This window comes from Uranotaenia lowii, chromosome 2, assembly GCF_029784155.1.
Source record: "Uranotaenia lowii strain MFRU-FL chromosome 2, ASM2978415v1, whole genome shotgun sequence".
Lineage (NCBI taxonomy): Eukaryota > Metazoa > Arthropoda > Insecta > Diptera > Culicidae > Uranotaenia > Uranotaenia lowii.
In genome coordinates, this window is record NC_073692.1 from 344,073,472 (window position 1) to 344,096,861 (window position 23,390).

At 33.3% G+C, this 23,390-nt stretch overlaps 1 protein-coding gene across 1 annotated transcript in view; it reads right to left on the bottom strand.

Moving 5' to 3' along the window:
• Positions 1-23,390, bottom strand: part of LOC129745231 (frizzled-like) — a 160,763-nt gene that overhangs the window by 67,855 nt on the left and 69,518 nt on the right. The window contains exons 2-4 of the mRNA XM_055738169.1: positions 18,581-18,700; positions 9,489-9,683; positions 9,137-9,362 (exon numbers count right to left, since the gene is read on the bottom strand). Coding sequence (XP_055594144.1) covers positions 9,137-9,362; positions 9,489-9,683; positions 18,581-18,700 — 541 coding nt within the window. The remainder of the gene's footprint in view (positions 1-9,136; positions 9,363-9,488; positions 9,684-18,580; positions 18,701-23,390) is intronic.

The window sequence follows — 23,390 nt, forward strand, 5'->3', positions numbered from 1 at the left end:
TTACTTTGAATATGATTGCTTTGCATTACGCTTTTGTCAAAATTGAAGTTTCATTCATCCAAACAATTATTTTTGTGATTTTAGCTTGGAAATTTAAGTATAGTATTTTTTACTCTTTAATGTATGGGAGAGTGGGGAATCATGAGCAACTTTTTTTTTATTTCATAACTTTTTCATTATAGAAGATACAAATAAAAAAATGATATGGTTTTCAACATTTTTAAGGTATCGTTAGGCAATATTTTTTAATTTTTAATAAGTAATTTTTTTTATGTTCTGACTATTTGTAAAAAAGCAATATTTTTTGGATTTTGAAAAATGGAAGGGAATCGTGGGCCACTAATTCCAAATTGACCAAATAGAAGTTTATTAATTGACCCAAAACTGTAATTTCAAAATTCATTTCGTTTTTTAAGGCTATTTCAGATGATGACATAAAAAATAGACATGTGTATGATCGAATAGATTCAAAAACCTGGCTCGGAAACGTTTTGGCAAAATTCCTGATAAAGGATGGACAAAATACTTTTCCTAACTCTTCATTTGGCATGAGAAAATTTTAAAGATAGGGAAAACGTATTTTAAGTTCTGAATGTGTATAAAAATATAAAAAAAAAACATGGCTCAAGATGTGTGGCCCACGATTCCTCACAAGCTATGATTTGCGAATTAGTCACACAATGACTTATTGATGTTTCATCAAAAATTCCTTTTCCACGTGAAAGATCATGACAAAAATAAAGTCATGAGGTTATAAGCATATTTTTGTTTCGAACGTTAGGTTCCCCATCGATGCAATTAGCGGGTGCTTATTTATTTATGTAAGTAAATTTTGTTTAATTTTTTGAAGCTTAATAAATGAAAGAAGCATATGATTCGTATTTAAGTCAACAACATACTGCAAAATATGCTAATGAAAAACGACGACGATGACAGTTGGATTAAGATTTTTATCCAGAGTGACTCACGTGTCCCAATGGCCCACGGTAATCCACTGTCCCCTATTAAATTTCAATTTGTAGCGTTTGAAATTCTGTTCAACGAAATATTTGTTCATGTGCGCAGTAAAACGTGAAACGTACAAACAATTTTTATGGGTTTACTTCAATTCTCAATTTTGTTATTCAACTTCATTTGATTTTTATCAAAACCTGATTTGAAATTTTCCCTAATATTAATTTGAAACACTGCATCATTTTTCTGAATTAAACTTGATTTTATGTTTCGAATTTTACCATTGAACTCTTTAGCTGTATCTTCATGGAATTAATATTTATTTCTTATAAATTCGAATTTAAAGAAATTTTCAGGAATTTTAAGGTATTATAATGAAATTTGAAAACAATACATTTAAAATTAACCTGTGTTTTCTGACACAGATTGTGTGATAAAAGTTGCTCAAAATTTTGGGAAATTATAAATTATAGGAAAATATAAATTTTCCTCAGAATTTGGTAAGTGTTTCTGGATTGATGACTGGTGAGTGATTTTCGAAAAAAAATCGAAATTGTCAATTGAGATATAAATTAAGATGATTAAAAAAAACCAACACACACCCTTCAACGTGATTGAATGGCCACGCTTGGTTCCTGTTAGACTTTGTGTAACCCCCGACTAGTCAGCTCGGCAATAACAATTCGAGAGTGGCAACGGTTCGATTTGGTTCGAATCCATTAGTCGACGATTTCGCGGTAAATTTGTTCTGGGCAAAAGGCAGGGAGATGATGGTGATCATCCCCTCTTTCCCTGACTGTTTCACCTAACAGCACCTTGAAACGTTTGTTATTCTTAGATGACGGGTTAACTTTGAGGAGCTTGGATACGTTTAGCAATCCAAGCTTAGGCTTTGGACCGAGAAGGCAGAGGGGAAACAAATTTATGTTCGTTCACGCTGGGGTTCAGATTTTAACTGATTCGATGGTGTCGGCGCGTTTTTTTTCTTTTCCTGATTACAAATTAATGATGTTTCGTACGTTTGACCCACATTGTTGCAGAGGTGCAGGTCCGATGACCTTCAGACACATATTTATTATGAATGACTTTGATTGGTTTCAGTTGAGAATGGTGCTCTTGGGTCATTTCACTGAACTTTTATTACCTATGGATTACCTTCATATGTCGTGGTAAAAGAAATTTTCTTCTGCATGGGAGTTTTGAATCGAGAATCATCTTAAAATACGATTGCTGTTTCACTTGATAAGGTACAAAAAACGAAATAACCGGTTTGATCAGTTTTAATCCTCATAGTATTAATTTTATTCAAACTTGCTCCGCGACTGAAAGCCTACAGCATTGCAGAGCGCGTGACGAAGATCCATCTATCGACTTCCTCTCGCGATATCTGCATTGGCAATTTTTTACACACAATCGCATCACTACGGATGACAGTTATACAGATTGCTGCAGTCAGCTTCGTTAATAAATGTGATAATAATGTTTGCTCGGAAGGGTTCCTGATTATATTTATAGATGAATCCCTTCGCACCTTCCAATTAGAGGTGTTGGCTTTGCGCTTGGATCTGGTTGGCGGCTCATTAATAAAACGCACTCTTCAATTGCAGGTTTTAATCGAATAGTGCAATATATCTAGGTCATCTGTATGATTGGAAAGTAGAGTCTAGATGATACATATTTATGAAAGAATTCAGTGGTTATTCACATCTAACGATAATTAGCTCATCAGAAATGTGTGGTCATTCAGAGTTTTGGGTAAGGAATTTTACTCGACAGTCATATAAGTCGCATGCTAATCAAGTGTAAGGGTCGGACTAACCGTAACAAATTTGAAAGTTTATCAAATTTCCTCACGAGAGATTGAAAATTTTCTATCATCAATACATGTTCCATTCCATGAGCGTACCATGTTGTTAAAGCATTATTTCAAGGGCCATAAAAGAAACTTTTATTTGAGTTTCAATCTACAATACCTAATCGGCGGCAATTCAAGTCGAATACATTCCTAGCATTTGACCTTACACCTCGCGAGTTTTGCACAGTTAAAAAATTAGAACATAGTTTTGAAGTTACTTTTGTGGGAAAATATGTAAAATACATTTCTCGCTCGATTAACGGACGCTTTTGGGAAAAGAAGGTGCGTCCAATTACCGATAAATAGATAGATAGAATAGTAAGAAGTAATAGAAAAGTAAAAATACTAAAAATGGTACTAATATACAAGTGTCTGACTCATGGCCGCAGGAAAGAAGCAAGGCAAGGTAATGATTCAGTAAGGTTCCAGGTTCAGAATTTTTGTTAAAATTTATCGAAATTTTCTCACTTGTCGATAGTAATTCAGTTCAGAATATTACATTTTGAATAAGATTTAACTTATTTAGGAAGTTTTCGGGTTCAATATTAAAGCTGGATTCAGCATTCAGCATAAGATTCGTGATTTTCAAGTCAAATCATCATAAAATGCTGTTTTGAAATCCTTGTTTCAATAGAGATTCAAATTTGGTTCAAAAGTCATTTGCACTATCAATATTTTAATAATAATTTTCCGAATATAGGAAAAAAAAGAAACCATCATTAGTTTTTTTTATGTTCAGATTCGAAATTCTTGAACAATATTCTTCAGCAGAATTCAAACGTGATAAAGCTTGAAAATGGAAAAGAATTAAGAACTTTCAATTATGATAACAAGTTCATATTTGAATTAAGATTCACAAGTCGGATTTTCAAAACTTTAAAATTTCAATAAAAGTTTCATTGTTCAGGGTTCTGAAACAAATTTTACTTCTTTTCTCAAATTTAATCTTCTGATGTGGGATTTTTGTACAGATTCAAAATGCAAATGAATTCAGGTTCAGAATTCAGAATCAGACTTATTATTTCAGCTCATTAAAAGCCAAAGAAAAATATAATGTTGACTTTTTTGTCGAGAAATTTAAGTCACAAAAGATGGCGATTTATAATTTAAACGATTAATTCCATTTCTTGATTCCAAATTACATGAACAGATTCAGCTGAAAATCACAAATTTTGAACTGTAATTAAGATTATTTAGCAAGTTTTTTTTTAATTAAAAACCTGAATTTGATTGAAAAAAAAAAAACATCATTACAATTTTATCATGGAGTTGATTTTGATAAAAATAAATATCCATGTAGTCATTACGCAGAAAAATCTCCAGGGAATTGAATTTTTTTGTCAGCTTTTTGTTTAACATTATTATTGCAACAAGTTTAAAAAAATCATATTTCAAACTTCAATCTTTTTTTTTTTTTTGGTAATTTTTAACGACTGATATTGTTTGATTCTTTATTTTCTAATTGACATTTCAGTCTTAAGGAAGCAAATTACAGAATTTTACAATTTGCCCGACGTTTCGGCCTTTGATCTTGGCCTTCTTCAAGGGATACATTTGCATTATACTGTATATGTTCCTGAGTGTATTCTGTGTGAAGAGAATTTCTGTCGGATTTTAACCTATTTCAATGAATTTTCACAATTGTAGAGGTCGTAATTAGATAAAAACAGTTGAATTTTATGTGGACACATTTCTCGTAGATTACTTGTAAAGATGATCTGAACAAGTCCAGAAATGTGTCCACATAAAATTCAACTGTTTTTATCTTAAATTTGGAATGTTTGCGAGAATCCGAATAGAACCGCAAAATGTTAATCTCTAATTAAACATTTGAAACTTTCTTCTCGATGATTGAGATTTTGCAATAAGCTTTAAAAACTTGTAAATCAAACTTGTTTGGAATTAAAAACGTTTGAAAAAACAGGTTCTGTGCTCAAATCAAATAAGCTCAACCTTCCGGACTCTAGAAAAAAATAAAAGATTTTTTCCAGCCATGGAAACAACCTTCATTTTTAGTTACTTAAGGCTTCATAGTACAAATGTAGCTTAACATTTTGAAGATTTAAGGAAATATTTTTCATAAGTGGCGATTCAAAAGAAAACTATTAATGTCATACAATTTGAAAATGGATAATCAAATACCTAGTAGAAACATTTTTTTTAATTCTTGCATTGGTTCAGCAAATTTCTCATAGAAAAAAAATCAGTCTTCCAGTTTTGAAGTCTTTTGGTTAAAAAATTCAATGTTTAAATTGTCATACTTTGTTTTAAGCGTTTTAGAGGCTGACAGTTTCTGCAAATCTTTTTTGTGAATCTTTAGCTACACGATGTAGCTTAAAAATTTGCTTCATTATAACGGTAGGATGGCAAGGTTTTGTGAAAAAAAGTCATTGTTTTTCATTCTTGTGAATATCCTGTACATATTATACCAAGCCATCAAAACTTTACATAATTGCTATTGAGCTCAAAATTACCCCAAATCCGTTTGAAACATGTTTAACGCTATTTAAGCCATTGTTGTAAACACTCTATTTTGCGATAGAGCCTTTGTTACTTTCAGTTAGCAAACCAACAAAGAAAGGATATAAAGTTTGCAAAAAAACAGAAACAATTTAAATAGGAAATTAAAAAATAAGAAAAAAAATTTGAAATGAAGAGCTTATCGCTGTAAACTTATTTTAATTAATTATTTTATCGGCTATACGGGAGAAATACCAAACTTTTTGAGAAAAAATATTTGAGAAATGAAAGATTATAGACTAATAGATGATAAGAATGAGATGAAACATGTTGAAATAAAGTGGAAAGGTAATTTTAATTTGAAAAACTTTTCAGCACATTTCCCGCTCCTTCCCCGCAAAAGAGATAAAATGTGAAGAAAAGTTTTTTTTAATAAAAAAAAAAATTCAACATCTTTCATTTTTTTCTAATCTCTCTCTGTTTATAATCTTTCAATGATTAAGTATTCTTTCTTGAAGAATATTAAATTTACTGAGATAACCGACAACATTATTTCATGCTACAATTACATTTGATGTTACTTCAAGGCTTCAGCCTGAGGCTCAGCCAATAAATGAATATCTCCATTTGTTTTTTTTAATGTAAGAATTTTTATTTATAGAAATTAAAATTGTAAACTTAATCGGATTTTTTTTTAAATACTCTCAATGTTCAAGGCTCAGTTAAAATTTTAAGGTCCCGATTTTTTTAAATCTATTGAAATTGTTTGGAAATTATTTTTTTCATGGGGAAAGTCTAAACTTTAGTTTTAAAAATTTATAACATTGCATGAGAGGATTTTTGTTTATAATCTGAGGGGTTTACGCTGGGGGTCTTCGAATTTTTTCCATAATTTAAAATTTGGTTCCTTTCAGCATCATAAAAAACCTGATTTTTGCAGATTTCTAAAACTTTTTTTCACGAGTTAGATAACGTTTAAGTTTTTTTTTTAAATTACCCTTTTTTCAAATACCCATAACTTTGTCAATTTTCAACGAAGAATATAAAATAGCACATAAAACGCATCAAAATCAAGCTATTCCAATAAAATAACAAAAAAAAAAGGATTGATTCTCGGTCAAAAATATTATAAATATGTTAAGAACAACGTCCAAAAGTATCGTCTGCACCTTAATGAAATATGTTTTCAAAAAATTTTGGTGGTGCAGACGGTACTTTTGGACGTTGTTTTAAACATATGAACAATATTTTAAACCAATAAATCAATACATAATTTTTTTGTCATTTTATTTAGATAGCTGGTAAAATTTAATGCGTTTTTATGTGCTATTTTATATTCTACGTTAAAAATTTACGAAGTTATGGGCATTTGAAGAAGGGGTAATTTTTGTTTTCAAACAATTTCAACGTTATCTAACTCGAAAAATAAAAGTTTCAGAAATTTGCAAAAAACAAAAAAAAAATTAAATCTTGGAAAAAATCCGAAGACCCCCGACGCAAATTGTCAGATAATAAAAAAATCTCCATTAATCATTGAAAAATGTTTTTGTTTCATTGGAAAAATGAAATCCTGTTGAGATATTGGAGATTGTGAAATTTTTTTTAATAAAATTATCATAAAAAGTTTCTTGCAAGCCTTAAATACGATTTAAAATCTGTGGATGAGTTTTGATGAGTTTTTAATATTTAATTATATTAAATTTAGAGGTGTAATATGGGTGCTTTTAACTTAATTTGCCCGGATGTTGCCCGGATAAGTGCTGAAAAAATTCGGGTAGCCTTATTTTAAATGCTTTTATTCAATCTAGTGAGGTTTCTCTTTGCGAGCCTTCCAAAAATAAACAGATAGTTAAAGGTTTAAATATAACATGTAAGCAACATAAAAATTCTATAAATACAAACTAAGTTTTGCTTATTATCTGAAAAAATTTCATGTTGATTGAAGTTACCCGATGAATAAAGTAACCCCAGCATACGGTATGTTTTTCTTAAAAAAAAGGAATTTTTAATTTTAAATTGGTTCCTATTTTAAATGTGCTGCAGGTTTTTTAAAACATTGCATCAGCAAAAGCAACGAAATAACACAATGTCAACAAGTACTTGCAACAATAATCCATAACCACTATTCATTTTTGAATTAAATTTTGAATTTGTTTTCAATTTGTGTTTCATTTTTACATGCCATTTTAATTAGATATTTACACATTATCCGAATAAACGAATAAAGGAAAAGTGTATAAAATCAGAATCGTAGCGTTTGTTTGTTTGTAGAATCAACCCCTATCGAAAAACTTCTGATGCTCAATCTTCAACATAAGTTATATGAGAGAATAATGGCCAGTATTCTTCACCTTGTAATTCAATAGAAAATCCTTTTTGATTTTCCTTTGAATTTGTATCGCTTGGCCTGGTATTTGCCTGGTATCGCTTGGCTACCTGCTGGGAGAAAAACATCTCTCGGAATTATTCTCCAAATATTACTTAACAATTTCCATTTTAATTCAAGCACATTCTTTTGCATAAATTAAAAAAAAACATTTAAGTTGCAATCTTAGTGTTTTCATTACCATATTTTTGAAAAAATTATTAAACAATCATCCTTCGCATTCCAAAAGTGAATCATTATGATATCTTCACACATTTTTTAGCTTTAAATACCTTTTGCATAATGTGTAAAACCCTCACATTTTGAATCCTTGAACGATATTTCACATTAGTGTACTGCAGTACCTGCACACATTTAATGTGTCGGTCTAGTAATTTAGATCAATAGTGAAATTTCACAAACCAATGTGTAAAATGTTTTGTCAGTATATGGTAAAGCCAGGTTAAATTTGGAAAATTAACTCTTAAGCCAGAAAGTTCTCAATTCTTAATTCCCGATCATTTTGATGAGAAAGGTTTTTTCCACTGTGCTTATCGTTTAACATGGCATCAAGTCATTCTAAAACAGAAAAAACTAAATCTCCATCGCGGTAAAACAACAGTTTTTGTTCCACCGCCAAAGTCCAAAGATCAACGCCGTGGATAATTGGTTGTGGCGAATAACTAGGCAACAGTGGGCGTTTGTAACTCAAGAAGGGCAAAAAAAACAAAACACTTTGTAGCCAGTTTTGTAATGTATGGAACCGCAACACGGAATGCGTGACCGGGACGATAAACAGGGACTTAGCGGAGATCTGAGCGTTTTTTCCATATTTCTACAAGCTTTCTTCAAGAATGGTTCTGAGAAGAAGTGTGGCGAGGGCGTTCCTGGAAATGGCGTTAAATTCAACTTTTTGTTTTGTTTTGTTTTGCTCTAGCAAGCTCTTTCCCAGCTGATGGCGGTTTGCTGATTTGTTGAATGAGCTTTCCATCTCTGTGCCGATATGGTGGGCAAAATAATTTGCGGAAGTATTTACCCCCGATGAACGTTGATAGCCACGAAATGGGAAACATTAGCAGCTAGTCATTCTGGTGGTTGAACATAAATTGAAACGTTGAACAATATAATGATTAAGATAGGGTGATACTTTAAAATTTTCCATAGAATGATTGAATTAGCTTATAAATTGTTCCTGAAGTTGCATATTTTCTCTGACTATGTATGACAGTTTGCTGTTATAAAAGTGAAAAAATTATTATCACCAAAGTTAACGATTATTGTTTAAGTTTTACTGTTATAAATATATATTTTATTTAAGACTTCAGAAGTTAGAAGAAGTTGAAAGTCGTTCGAATCATTTCGTCTTTGGATCTTTATGTTTCAGAGTGCTACACTTTTTTTTTTCAAAAACAACATTTAATCGTCTCCATCCAAATGAGATCGTTCCACTTGAACTGTGAATGGAACTTAAGCAAAATATCAATATAATCATCACGACTTACCTTCGACTTTCCCAAGCGCCAGTACGAAAATGGTTTGAACTGCCGGGATCGCCCAGGCCACCAAGTGAAACAGATGCGATCGATTCTCGATTGCTTCGTGACCCCACTTGAGGCCAGCGGCCAGGAACCATGCCAGGGCCAAACAAGCCCACCAGGCGAAGGCGGCCATGCAGCAGAAGTACAGGGCCATGAACAGCACCGTGCACGACGTCGATTGCCGATGACCCTGATAGGGGAAAAATGATGAAGAAAAAACAATCCCGGCGTCAAAGATTGTAATGAATGACCGTTAAAGTTCCTTCAGGTCAGAGCCGAAGTGACAAGAATTATTTTTCTAGTTATTAAGGCGTACCTGGGTGATTGTCGATAGCATATGCATCCGGCCAAGTTTGATGTGAGGCTGGAAGGGTTCCCGGCAAGCCACGGTATCGCCAGCTCCCAAGCCGGCGACGTAAGCACATCCCACGATTAGATAGCAAATGGCTAGGAAAACTATAGGACGTTCCGGATAGCGGAAGCGGGAGGAATCAATCATAAATGTTAGCACCTGTAATGAAAGTTAAAAAAATAAACATAATTATTGTAGAGTAGGTAAAATAAATTTTAAACTGTATTTTTTTTTCAATAATGAAAAATGCAAATCTATCAGCATGGGGATAGGCTTAATAGTGGCACGTTATCCAAACATACGGGAAAATTGTGCCTATCGCTAACTTTTGTTCCATTTGAAAGCTGAGACTTTCCTCTTTCATTAGAGCCCAAATTTTTAAAAATCCATCCGGGGGATCTAGAACAATTTATTTTTTTGAAGATTTTTTAAGCTTTTAAATGGTTTTTCCAAAGACAACATCATTCTTTTCACTGTGAAAGAGCTTGTCTTACCTTTAGCATAAACCCAGCTCCATTTGTCAATAACATGATTTAATAGGAAATTGGAAGTTATTGGAATGCTACCAAGAGAGTAATTATAATTTCAATTTAAAAATCTAATCAAACTTCTCATCACTGATTGTACAATGATCAGAAATAGTATTCTACCAACTAAGTTATTGATTGAAGGGTGTATAAATGTTCATGATGGTTTATTTACATTAAAAGAATCAATTTTTTACATAAATTTGTTCAAGTTTTATTATGAAAAAAAAATTTAAGCTTTTCTTGAAAATTTAATAATTCATATTTTGAGCTTACCTAGTATGAGAACGTCAACCAATTGGACTTTTTTCTTCCATTAAAGCCAAAATTTAAAACAATCCACCTGGATATCAAAATGTAATATCCTTGTTGAAAATCTTTCATCCTTTTTGTGATTTTTGAAGTTTTTCACACTTTTCACTGTTTATCGAATGTAAAATCTTAGACACGGGTACCACATAGAGTGTCCATTTCCCGGCCGTTTTCCCATTCCCGGGAATCGGGAAATCTGGTGGCCTGTTTCCCGGGAATTCCCGGGATCCCGAGAAATATTCAAAAACATGTATATATGCTATTCGATTCAAACCTGTAGTGCATACAAGCCCATAGCTTGTTCAAAATGTACTCTTCATAAGGTTTTCCAGGGCTTGTGATATAGCTCAGTTGGCAAGTCTGTAGTCTCCTGAGCAGATGTCCGCGAGTTCGAGCCCAAGAGTAAACATCGATCACAGTTGTACCGGATAAGTTTTTCAATAACGATCCGTCAACTGTAACGTTGATAAAGTCGCGAATGCCATAATGATGGTAAAACGACTATAATCGAAACAAAAAAAATGTTTTCCAACTTATTTTTAATCAAATAACTCAGCCTGTTTTCAACAATGATAAATTGAAAAAAGGTCAAACGAACTATAAAATAGGCTGAATTAGTGAAGAATTCATTCATGCCACTAGGGGTTACTAAAAAAAGTCTTCTAATTTGTTTGATTTTTCCAACCTTTTTTTCGTTTTTCTGAACATTTTACAAATTTGCTTTTCATATGAAGAAAGCGATGTCTTCTTCATTTTTAAGTTTTGAAATTCATCTGGCTTTCAAAGCCATAGGGAAACAAATGCATAAATGTTACTTTCGAGAAAACACAATCTGCTTACCTGCTGCGCGATTTTTCATATATTTTTCGAAGTGTTGTGGGTTTTAGTTCAATGAAAACGGTGTGGTGTACATATTATATTTTTAAACTTATCTATATAAGAAAAAAAAGCACCAAATGGCTACAAAGCGTCTAATGCTCAAGGAATCGGCATATTCTCAATGAGTTTTGTATGACTATATTTTAGAATAGATCAATAAGAATAGTTCCGGAGGCTATCAGGCTTTCCCAGAGAAATAATTTCATACATGTCGGGATTTCCCGGGAGTGAAACTATGATTCCCGGAAATCGGGAGTTCCCGAATATTTTAAATTCCCGGGAATTCCTGACCAGCAAATCCCGGGACGGACACTCTAGTACCACAAAGACGGTGAAGTGCCATATGTAAAACAAATAATATCAACCTTATGTTTATTTTTTATTGCATAAATATTCATTTTTGAAGGCATTCGTTTATGTAAAAGTGTGGTCGATTTGAGTTTTCAAGCGAAAATTCAAGATGGTTCATTTTCGTCAAAAGTACACCGAATGTCTTCCATTGATTTTTTTCGATAAAAATGAAAAATAAGGTTACAAAATCTCATCATCTGTTATGTTTTCAACAATTTTAAGTGGTTGATTTGATGTCATACTTATGTTTTAAAATATTCTCTAAAATCGCTTTAAGTTGTCAGATCTGAAGTCATCAGATTTTTTTTTCAAATTTTCATTTCGTATTCTATAAGTTTTTTATTTGTAAAAATAAAAAGAAGTAAAAAAAATCACGGGTTTTATCTGGTAGTATGGATCACTGCAAAAATTTGTCTGTTAATTTTTGCAATTTTTGCTTCCCCCTGGAATGTAATTTTCTTACTTTTATGAAAACAAAATATAACATCGTTTCATGAACAGATTTTATAGCAGTTGCTTGAGATACTAAAGATAATGTTTTTACGAATATTTGCCCAAAATGAGATGTTACATGTGTGAAATTAGTAACAAAATTTTGAAATTAAGAAGGTGTCATTTTTTATAGGAGTGGAACAAAATTATAATCTCTCTATTGTCACTTGGGGCTGAAACATAACGAGAGGGAGGGGAAGAGTAATTTAAAATTGATACAAATTTTCAATAAGCCCGGGCTTTCGTCCAATTTATTAGTTTATTGCATTAATTTTTATCACCCCCCCCCCCCCCCAGATTGATTTTTTAATGTAAATAATCCATCCTGAACATTTACCCTCCCTACAATCAAAGCTGAGTTGGTAGAATACTATTTCTGGTCTCAGTACAATCAGTGATGAGAATTTTTATTAGGTTTTTCAAATACAGATATAAATACTCTGTTTGTGACATATCAACTCTTTTCTCTCAATGTATCACAATGATGTCTTCTACAAAATTGTAGCCAGAGAAATTTCTTAATCAGTAATGTTATTGAGATATGGAGTTGGGTTAACGCTAAAGGTAAGACAAGCGTTTTCACAGTGAGAAGTATGATGTTGTCTTTGAAAAAATCATTAATAAAGTTGAAAAATATTTAAAAAAAAATTAGTTTTTCTAGGCCCCACCGATGGATTTTTAAAAAAATAAGTAGTGATCAGTATTTACTGAATCAAAGCCATACACTGAGCCGAAAAAGGAACGTTGAATTCACCTGGATTTTCACGTAGCCACTCATTACGTGAATTTTTGCTTGATTTACGTGAAGCACGTAAGAGCAAATAAATAATCACCTGATTCTTACGTGAAATTCACATAGTTGGATGCTGACAAAACACAAACACATTCGATTTACGTGAAAATCAAGTGGTCAGCCAAGTATAGACGAATCTGGTGTATTCTATATGATGTTCACATAGCTCTGAATGGCTCATTCACGTAAAATCTATGTGAAGGAACACAGTTTTCAATATAGCGTGGATCTAAGTACGCTCAGCTGACAAATGAAAGGTTGATTGGTGATCTAGAAGCTGTTTTTTTTTGTAAGTATTAATTTTTTTGTTGTATGATCATTATTTCAATCTTCTGTCATTTCAACAGATTGAGGAGTCTGAGCTGCTGGTCGAGCAAGCAACTGCAACGGAGGCGCACCGAATACAATTTCCTTGCCGGCGCCGTAAGTCGTAAGTTAAAGTGAAATGAAATTTTTGTTTATTGTGAAGTGTAAATGTTGAAAGTTATGTTCTTTTATTTACACCGCTAAATAAAATCGCTTTAAAAATTTAATTTTCTTTTCTTTTTAAGTATGCGAAAGAAAACAAAATACGTTAATATTTTATTCAAATCTACGTGAGTCGCATGTAGCAGAGCAAATCCCCCTCTCGCGTGCTTCAAGTGGAATTCACTTGCAACTCATATAAAAATTACGTGAATTCCATTTGCTGCATGAGCTCTGTTTGCTACTTGAAATTCACGTAGATTTCAAATGATTTTCATGGTGGCAAAAATCTATGTATATTTTCACGTAGCGTTCATGTGAAAAGTTTTTTCATACCTTGGATGATAAATTTGGTTTATATACACTGAGGTTTTTTTTTACTCGGTTTTTTTTACGCGGCTTTTTTTACGCGGATTTTTGAATTAACGCGGTTTTTTACGCGGATTTTCGAAATAACGCGTATTTTGAGAGAAAATATTCTAAGCCTTTTTCAAAGGAAAACACTTAGAATCTTTTTGTAGTTAGGAAAATTTTAGCTCTGAGACTAAGAACGTGGTACATGAGATCTGAAACCTGAGACCTGGGACCTGAGACTTGAGACCTGAGACCTGAGACATGAGACCTGAGATTTGAGACCTGAAATATGAGACTCGGGATCTGAGACACGAGATCTTAGACACGAGACATGAGACATGAGACCTGAAACTTGAGACCTGAGACATGAGATATGAGACATGAGCCATGAGACATGAGACATGAGACCTGAGACCTGAGACATGAGACATGAGACATGAGACATGAGACATGATACATGAGACATGAGACATGAGACATGAGACATGAGACATGAGACATGAGACATGAGACATGAGACATGAGACATGAGACATGAGACATGAGACATGAGACATGAGACATGAGACATGAGACATGAGACATGAGACATGAGACATGAGACATGAGACCTGAGACATGAGACATGAGACATGAGACCTGAAACCTGAGACCTGAGACATGAGACATGAGACATGAGACCTGAGACATGAGACCTGAGACATGAGACCTAAGACATGAGACATGAGACATGAGACCTGAGACCTGAGACCCGAGACATGAGACATAAGACCTGAGACATGAGACCTGAGACCTGAGACATGGAACATGAGACCTGAGACATGAGACATGAGACATGAGACGATCTGAATTCCACACTGTCAAATAAGCCTCACTATATTCTATTAATCTAATTGATTTTGTTTTTTATCTTAAAAATAAACTATCATTGTATGCAAATTTTTAAATAATAATGGTTCTTACGCGTTTTTTTAGTAACGTGCTTTTTTGCGCGAATTTTTTAATTAAAATGTATTTTTTACGTGGATTTTCGAATTTCGGGGTTTTTTTACGTGGATTTTCGAATTAACGAGGTTTTTTTTACGCGGATTTTCGAATTCACGCGGTTTTTTTACACGGATTTTCGAATTAACGTGGTTTTTTGACGCGGGACAAAATACTGCGTAAAAAAACCTCAGTGTATATACAAAAAAATGTATGGAAACCCCCTCCACTTTTTAAATCACCCTGCTGAAAGAAAGGAGGGGCTTCAAATTATCATACAAACATGGATTCAAATACCCCCAAATGCCAAATTAAGTTCCACTTGGATGATCAGCTCAGAACATTTAACATTTCTCATACTGAAATACACTCCCATGTCAAATTTGTTTCTATTTGCATGATCATTCAATGAGGGAGGAGTCCCAAACTATGAAAGGAACTTTCCCGGAATCAGAATCCTCCACCTGTCGAGTTTCATGTAAATCGACAGACAGACAGTCGATTCATGAGAACAATATCTTTTCCATCCACAAATCACTCAAAATATGTCTTTCAAAAGCAATTAAGAAAACAAAAAAAAGGATAAATGATCCATTCGTGGAAATCAGAACTCAACGATGTTGTTTTTAATTTTTGATTGAAATAGATTAATTGGATGTTGAACATGAAATATGTTTTACTTATGGAAACATTCGTCCATAATTCTATAAAAATCGCATTCAATATAGTGTCTCGCGTAACTTTTGATCCCATTGACAGAACATTTTCAAAACTTCATACATGCTAACTCTATATTTCAACAATCTCTCTGCAAAATTTAAAAAAATTGTGTAGTGAGATTTCTAAGATATTGAAGTTTGAATGGTAAAAGTCCAAAAAGTCAAGTTTTCGTAGATTTACTGTATCTCATGCCACACAAATTTGAGAAAGCTCAAATCTTGTGATTTAATAGTGTGAAAGTTGATCTATCTTACGCAGAAAATCTGTTCAAAAAAAAATTTTCAGAGTAAAAAGTTATGGAAGTTCAAATTCGAAGTGCCAGTGCGCGTGCGTACAATTTCTGTACCATTATGAACGGTATGTACCTATATAGATTTGCATCGTTAGTTTTTTTTCAGTAACTTTTAACCCTCTTGAACTAGGTATCAAAGAAACATTTAGTGTCACTTTTTAATGCCACGTTCCGCATTTGTCTCCATTTTTTGATGAATTCTTGAGTTCCGCAAACACATTGATTAAGAGGCCCCTTGCCCTTCTTATTTGCTCAATGCAAAGAGAATGAGGTCTCAAATAATCATTTTTCGAATCTAAATTCGTTCCCAAGTCAAATCTTTGTAATGTTTCCTTGATTAGTTCTCAGAATTTGCAAATTATTAATGGCAGAATACCCCTTCTCCCCCAAAAAGCAAGCGAGGTATTCTACTGTACACTCAAAATTTTAAATTCATAATCAAATTATGATAATAGAGAGAGGTTAATCAAGAGTAACAATCAAGACTTAAATCTTATGCCAAAACCTCAAAAACCTATCTCAACTTCAAAATTCTGCTACACTTTTTCAAAATTTTCTTACATATACTGAAGAACAGGTAATTTTGACAGACCAAGTATGTTTTATGAAAATAATGATCAAATTACCGACAAAAAATTTAAATTTAGCAAAGTCAAAACTGGATGTTTTTTCAAAGTAAGATTTTTTCCAACGGATGATCTGAGATAGGTATCTAAATTTTCATTGGATCTCAACCATATCTAAACATTTTCGGATAGATGGACTCTTGACGATTTCAAACATCAATGAAACACTTGAATACAGAAAAGCTGTCAGAAGTTATGAGTATTTTTTCGTAGTTATTTTGTATTTTTTACTTTCTGAACCAGTTTATGATAACCTGGTTTTACAAACCGACTTTATTTTGAGTAATTAGAAAAAATTTCCAACACAATGAATATAATATCATCTAAATCGGTTAACATTCACAGCCAGAAGAACTAAATCAAACTACAACTCAAATTTCCCTGAAACGGATATTTTGCGAACGGCTTTGGAAGGTAAAAAAAAAATCATTTCACATAAACATTGTGAAAATACACATTTCGGAAACGATTTCTACTTAAACGCCATGATTCGAAATCAATAATACCAGTTCAATTATTTCTAATTTTAAACTACTCGTTGATTGACCAATCTTATTTTTCACTCGAAAGCATCCAACAGAACGGCTTAATTAAACTCTGAAAGAATGCTCTCAATAAGCCGACTTTTTATCCCAGAAGCTTATCTACCGCCCTGTCAAAATAAATCCGCTCAAATACAACAGAACCTGTTTCCGTAAAATTCGGTAGCCACCAGACCACAGCGTGGCCACCAAAGTTCAATGGCACCTTGTTACTTTGCGCCGATCTGCTCTTAACCCACAGCGAGCGCAATGTTTTCACTACCGACGGAATCATCCACGCGAAATCCACGATTTGTGTTAATTAGTTTGGCGGATGTGAATTAATTTTCCCCCATTTTTTCCTCTTTCTTGGGAAGAACCCTGGTCTGAAACCTGTGGAGCATTTTCTCCAGACTATTCTTGGGCCTGGCGCGTTACTAATTAGAAACCCACACGAACGAAGACGCAGATCCCACAAATTTTATGCACGCTGTCGGAATCTTTCTTCGGTAGCAGTTTGATTTCAGAACTTCCAGGGGCCTCTGACTGGAAGTCTTCCCCAGCAACGAACGGGAGACCCAGAAAAGTTGCGAGCACTTGTTGGTTTTATGCTGTCATTTTCACTGAAAGGAAGTCGTATGTCTTCTTCCTGTGGCTGGCTGCCGGTTGATCGTCAGTGACGCACCAGCTGTTGCCAACAAGTCCTACTTCGATTCCCAAACCGTGGTCATCCCAAGTCAAGCCAACCAACTGGCACAACGTAAACCACTAATTTAGTACCACTCGTTCTGGAACCGGGTATTAGTTTACCTGAATTAATGAAAGCGAATTTTCGCTACAAGCCAAACATTCGCTTTCCTCCTCATCCCCTGTTGTACGTCTTACGCTTTCTTGTAAAAGCGTCGCACAGTGTGATAACTAGTGGTTGAAAATCGGAAAAATACTGCTACTGACTTGATACATCCAAAAACGATTGGAAAAAGGTAAGTGGCTTGGAAAGAAATTTGTTTTTTTTCGGTGTCGGTTTTTCTTCAAACTAAGTTTTCAAATAAAATAAAATTTCTTGATCTTAATTACATTACTATATTCATAATATATTCCTTTTAATATTTTTAGCAAAACATAATCTCAGTTAAATATATTTCATTTGTTATGAATATTTGGCAAAGTAATGTTATTCACTTATAATCTTTACTTTATTTTGTGACACGCCTTTCTTTTTGTGATTTCGAAACAACTGAAAAAAGCAAATAAGTTTTTTAAAGCTTAAACATTTAAAATTGTTTGAAAATATTAGGAGAGAGTGGGGTATCTAGGCCACTTTTTTCTTTGTTTCATAACTTCATTATTTTAAAAAATAAAAAGAAAAAAATAAATGGAAAGGTTTTCTACATATTTAAGGTATCATTAGGCATTTTTTTATTATTTTAAAATACAATAATTTCCCGAGTTCTGACTGTTTAAAATCGAAAAGCAATTTTTTTCGGATTTTGAAAAACTGTGGAGAAACTTGGGCCACCAAATCCAAATTGACTAGATAATGTGTAAAGTTTGAGAGTTGATCCAAAAATTAAATTTCATAATTCTTTTAGTTATTTTAAAGCTAATTCAGATGAGGAAATAAAAAAACAGAGTTGTGTACGATCGAATAGTTCCCAAAATCTGGCTTGCGAACGTTTCGGTAATATTCACCAATTTTTAATTAGATCACACTGTGCATCAGATGGATCAAACACTTACCGTAAACAGGCAACTGGCCACGCAAACCGCAGCCCAAGATCCGACCCAGTATTTGAGCACGGTTCGCTCGTTCTCGGAGAAGAACATCGAATTGCACGGGGCTCCGCAATCTTTAGTGACCTGCAGGGAAAAAGGGGAGGAAAAGCGAAAAAACTTGTAAAATTTTGTTTCAACTAGTTTATTACAGCTGAATCAACAGAAGGTGTATCATGAATGGTGGTGTTCAGGTTCGGTCAGTTCAATGCGGTCGGTCAGGTGCATGCTAGGCTAGAGATCTACTATGTATCTGGTATGAAGCGGGAGTCAGACATCGTATGAGCTGGAGTAGCTCGTGCGAAGTCAACGAGTGCTTGTAGGTGGTTCGAACTTACATTATTACTAGTAATATGATCCGTGTATGTAGTATGTTGAACATGGTCATTAGACTGGCCCAAATTTGTATGGGATGATTTTTACAACATTTTTTTCAACGCGGCACCCCCTAGGTTGGTGCCTTTAGGTGAAAAAATGTCTTTCTGAAAGTTTCAGGCCATTTGGCAGAAGCACGAGCTGGCGCAAAGGACTTAAAATTTGTACGGAGATTTTTGGCAAAATGTATGAAAAATCGACATACTTTATCTCTTTTCGTTCTAAAATTTGTTTCCAGTATGCTAGAAAGCTCAGAATTTCAGGAATTGTAGTTCAAACAATGACAAACAAGTTTGTAGAAGATTGTGACGCGATTCGAGTTGACTGTGATGAGCTATTTGCAATTGAATGTGTAATTTTATTCGCATTCCTTTGATAAATCGTTAACGGTAAAGGGGCTAATAATCACATTAACTTGATCGTATCGTCACATAATGAGAATAACAAATAGAAAGGTTGTGTCCTCGGCAAAGTTGCGAAAAAAACTCTGACAAACATTATTGTGGGGCATTTAGACCTTCTTGCATTTACAAATTTTCTATCTGTTATTCTAATAGTGTGACAATGCGATCAAGTTAGTACTAATAATTCACCTTTAACATATATCGATGAAATGCGAAAAAAACCACAAATTCAATTGCTAATAACTCATCACAGTCAACTCGAATCGCGTCACAATCTTCTTCAAACTTGTTTGTCAATGTTTGAACTACAATTCCTGAAATTCTAAGCTTTCTAGCATACTGGAAACAAATCTTAGAACGAAAAGAGTGAAAGTATGTTGATTTTTCATACATTTTGCCGAAAATCTCCATACTAATTTCAAGTCCTTTGCGCCAGTTCGTGCTTCTGCCAAATGACCTGAAACTTTCAGAAAGTCATTTTTTCACCTAAAGGCACCAACCTAGGGGGTGCCGCTTGCAAAATAAGGATTTTTTTCGTTATGGGCCAGTCTAATGGTCATGCGGTACAAGGTCTTTTCCAGCATAGCGAGAGGTACTTATTCTGTCACATAATTAAGTTATGCGGGTGATTAACTGGTAAACCAAAATTACATGGAAATCTGTGTCATATTCGGCATCTATGGATGCGGTATTGAAGATATCGATTCGGTAAATGTAAACTAGCTGCATAGTACGATTTTGCATTCAAATGACAATATTGTTACTTTTTTTAAAAGCATTTCTATAATGTTGTCATACCTACTATTCATCTATTGTCAAAATTTTTTAAACTTAATTTTATTTATAGGATGAATGACAGCTTCTGTTAAAATCCTCTCCAAATAAAACAAATAAGAACTAGAATTTCCACTTAAAAACATTCTAAAGACCTTTTTCATTAATTTAGCTTCAAATATTAAACATAATGTATCTCAAGATTTTAATCGGCTTTCATTTGCAATAGTTTTTATAGGTACCGTGACCCGGGGTAAGATTGATCACTTTTTTTATATTTTTCGATATTTTTTTTCTGTAAGGGGAATGTGGCATGTTTCATATTTTTAAAACCAGTACTGGACTCCAATGAACATCAAACATGGTTGCAGAAATTTATTAGCCTACTTTAAAATTCATTGAAAAATCGATTTCGTCTTTGTTTTGAATTTGATGCTTTGGGGTAACATTGATCAGTCTTTATTTTGACGGTTTGAACGAATTTTATGGATTATCAAGGATACCAAACACCTTTATAATATTTACAAATGCTAGTTTATCAAAAGCTAAGGCAGTTCAGAACATACTAAAGTTATACAAAATTCATCATAAAACTCTACAAAACTGAACATAACACTACCAGTGGCTCAAAGATATAAATTTGTAACTTGAAGTGAAGTGAATTCTGATTTGAAAATGCTAAATTTCGTTATTTCTTGGTTAAGTTTTCTTCGTGGTCCAAAAAATAAACATTGCCACCCTTAATGTGTTAAGGCCGAAAAACAATTAAAATCGAAAGATGGACAATGATGCTGCATAAATCTAGGGGGTAAGTTTTTCAACATTACTTGTACAATTTTAACTACAAAAAAAAAGAAATTTTGCCTTCATCAAATTTTCTAGGCTCTCGCCCTATTCCATTTTAATTTTTTCCTTCAAACTTTACTATTGAATATGGTTTTAGCCTTTTGTCCTAGACTGACTTACCTTATTTTTTAAGTATCGAAAATTTACCTCAAAAAAACAACCAAAACTAAACAATAATTAAGGAAAAAAGTTGAAATCTCACAAAACCAACCTGCTGCTTCGTAACGCTTTGATTTCATCAGGAAGGGTGTTTGTTTGCGAGCATTCGAAAAAATAGATATTTCAAGATATTGAAATTACATTTTCATTAACATTTGAAATGTTCGAAACAAACCCAGTGTTTCTCAATTTGAACCTCAACTTACAGTTTCTAAAACGTAGAAAAAGCTAGGAGATAATTGAACTTGAGACTTAGTTATTGCTGATTATGTAAAAAAATTTAATGTTGATTAAAGTTACCCCGGAGATCAATGTTACCCCGTTTTACGGTACAACATTCCATTCAACAGTTTTAATATGAATGCCTGTTTGACTCGAGGGGCCTTATTTCAATCCTTCAGAAATGATTGTTTTTAAACTAATTTGATCAAAAATGTAACCATAACAAAAGCTCTGATATATATTGATGCATTAGTAAAGATGATGATGATGATGATGATAAAATGATAATTCATAAAAAAATTCCAAATTTACATTCATAATAACGAAAACATAACAATATTTATAACGGTTAAACTGATTTCCCGAAGCCAATAAAAAGTTCTTATTAACTATAATTTTGCAAGATCTAAGTTAGAAAAATGAAACAGATTTAGCAAGCAAATTGATATTATTACCTTGATATAGGGGAGATAAGTGCATAATGGCCACCTTAAGCAAAACGCTTATTTAACCGTAGAGAACAGCTATAATATGTGAATTACATCATTGTTTCGTGTTCAGACACTCAAATAATCTATTGCCTAATTGGATGAAACTTGAAAAAGTAGATAAAAGCGTTTAAAAATGCATTTTAAAATATTTTGCCGAAAACTTAAAATCAGTCATTGTAGGGGCATAATGAGAACCCCTTTGGGGTAGTATAAGCACCATTAATCGAGGCACGATGAGCGTTTTCTGCCGGGGAATCTAGCAGCGAATTCGACTCGATTAAGTCAACTAAATAGTAGAGCTACAGCTTGATTTGTTTCATCTAACGATTTGGCCTATTGGTAAGATGTCGGAGAGGTAATCAGTAGACTCGAGTTCGATTCCTGGTCAAGGTGATTTTTTTTTCATTTATCATTCATGATCGATGCATTTTGCACTAAACGGTGAGGCGTAGATTCATCAAACAGAGCAATAACAAAAAAATCTAGGACTGTTTGTAGAATTCAAAGAATTAACACATGCTCATAAATTATGTTTCTGGTGTTTTGTTTGACGGATGATGCTATTAGCCGTATAATGTAACAATCAATAAAATCAATCAAGAATAGTTTGTGAAAAAAATCCTCTCGAACAGGAATCGAACTCGAGTCTACTGATTACCTCTCCGACACCTTACCAATTGGCCAAATCGACAGATGAAACAAGTCAAGCTGTAGCTCTATTATTCAGTTGACTTCGTCGAGTTGAACTCACTGCTAGATTCTACGGCAGAAAACGCTCATCTTGTCCCGATAAATAGTGCTCTGTTCGCCCCAGGTCAACAAATTTAAGTAAAAACGCATTTTAAAATGGATTAAACTGAAAAATCAAAAATTTTATGATGGTGAAAATTGTGAAACAATGTGTGAATCATGTTGCAGTGCGTACATTTCAGATCAAGATAATTTAAAGGTCATCAAAGCTTATTTGGTGGTGCTCAAAATTTATAATATTTTCGTCACTTGAGAACCTAGCTGGTGATTATTTAATATTTCTGTAAAGATGAAAAAGATATTTCTTTTTTTTTGGTGAAATATTAATACTATAGGTAGTACGAAACAAATCCTCATGAAAATATGATTGAGAAAATACGTACTTTTGTAGAAAAAAGAAGTGCTTATTATGCCATGGGTGCTCGTTATGCCCTTATCTCCCCTATGGCTATTTTTTTTACTAAAAATGGTAATTCAATGGCTACTTTTAACAATACTACTACCTAAACATTAAAAAATACCTTATAAATAAGGTTTCGTATGCAGTATAGTGTTAAAATCTTCATTTTCAATTTTCACCGGGGTCCCGAGAATTCCCGGGAAAAGGAGCGTCAGATTCCCCGATTTCCGGCAACGCTTAAATAGTCCAGAAATGGACACTCTAATTATGGCAAATTTAGCAAACTAGGCTCTATCGGCATAAAACAACATTTTTGTTCTGGAAAATTGTCCTTCTTTACCACTTTTCCGATTGCG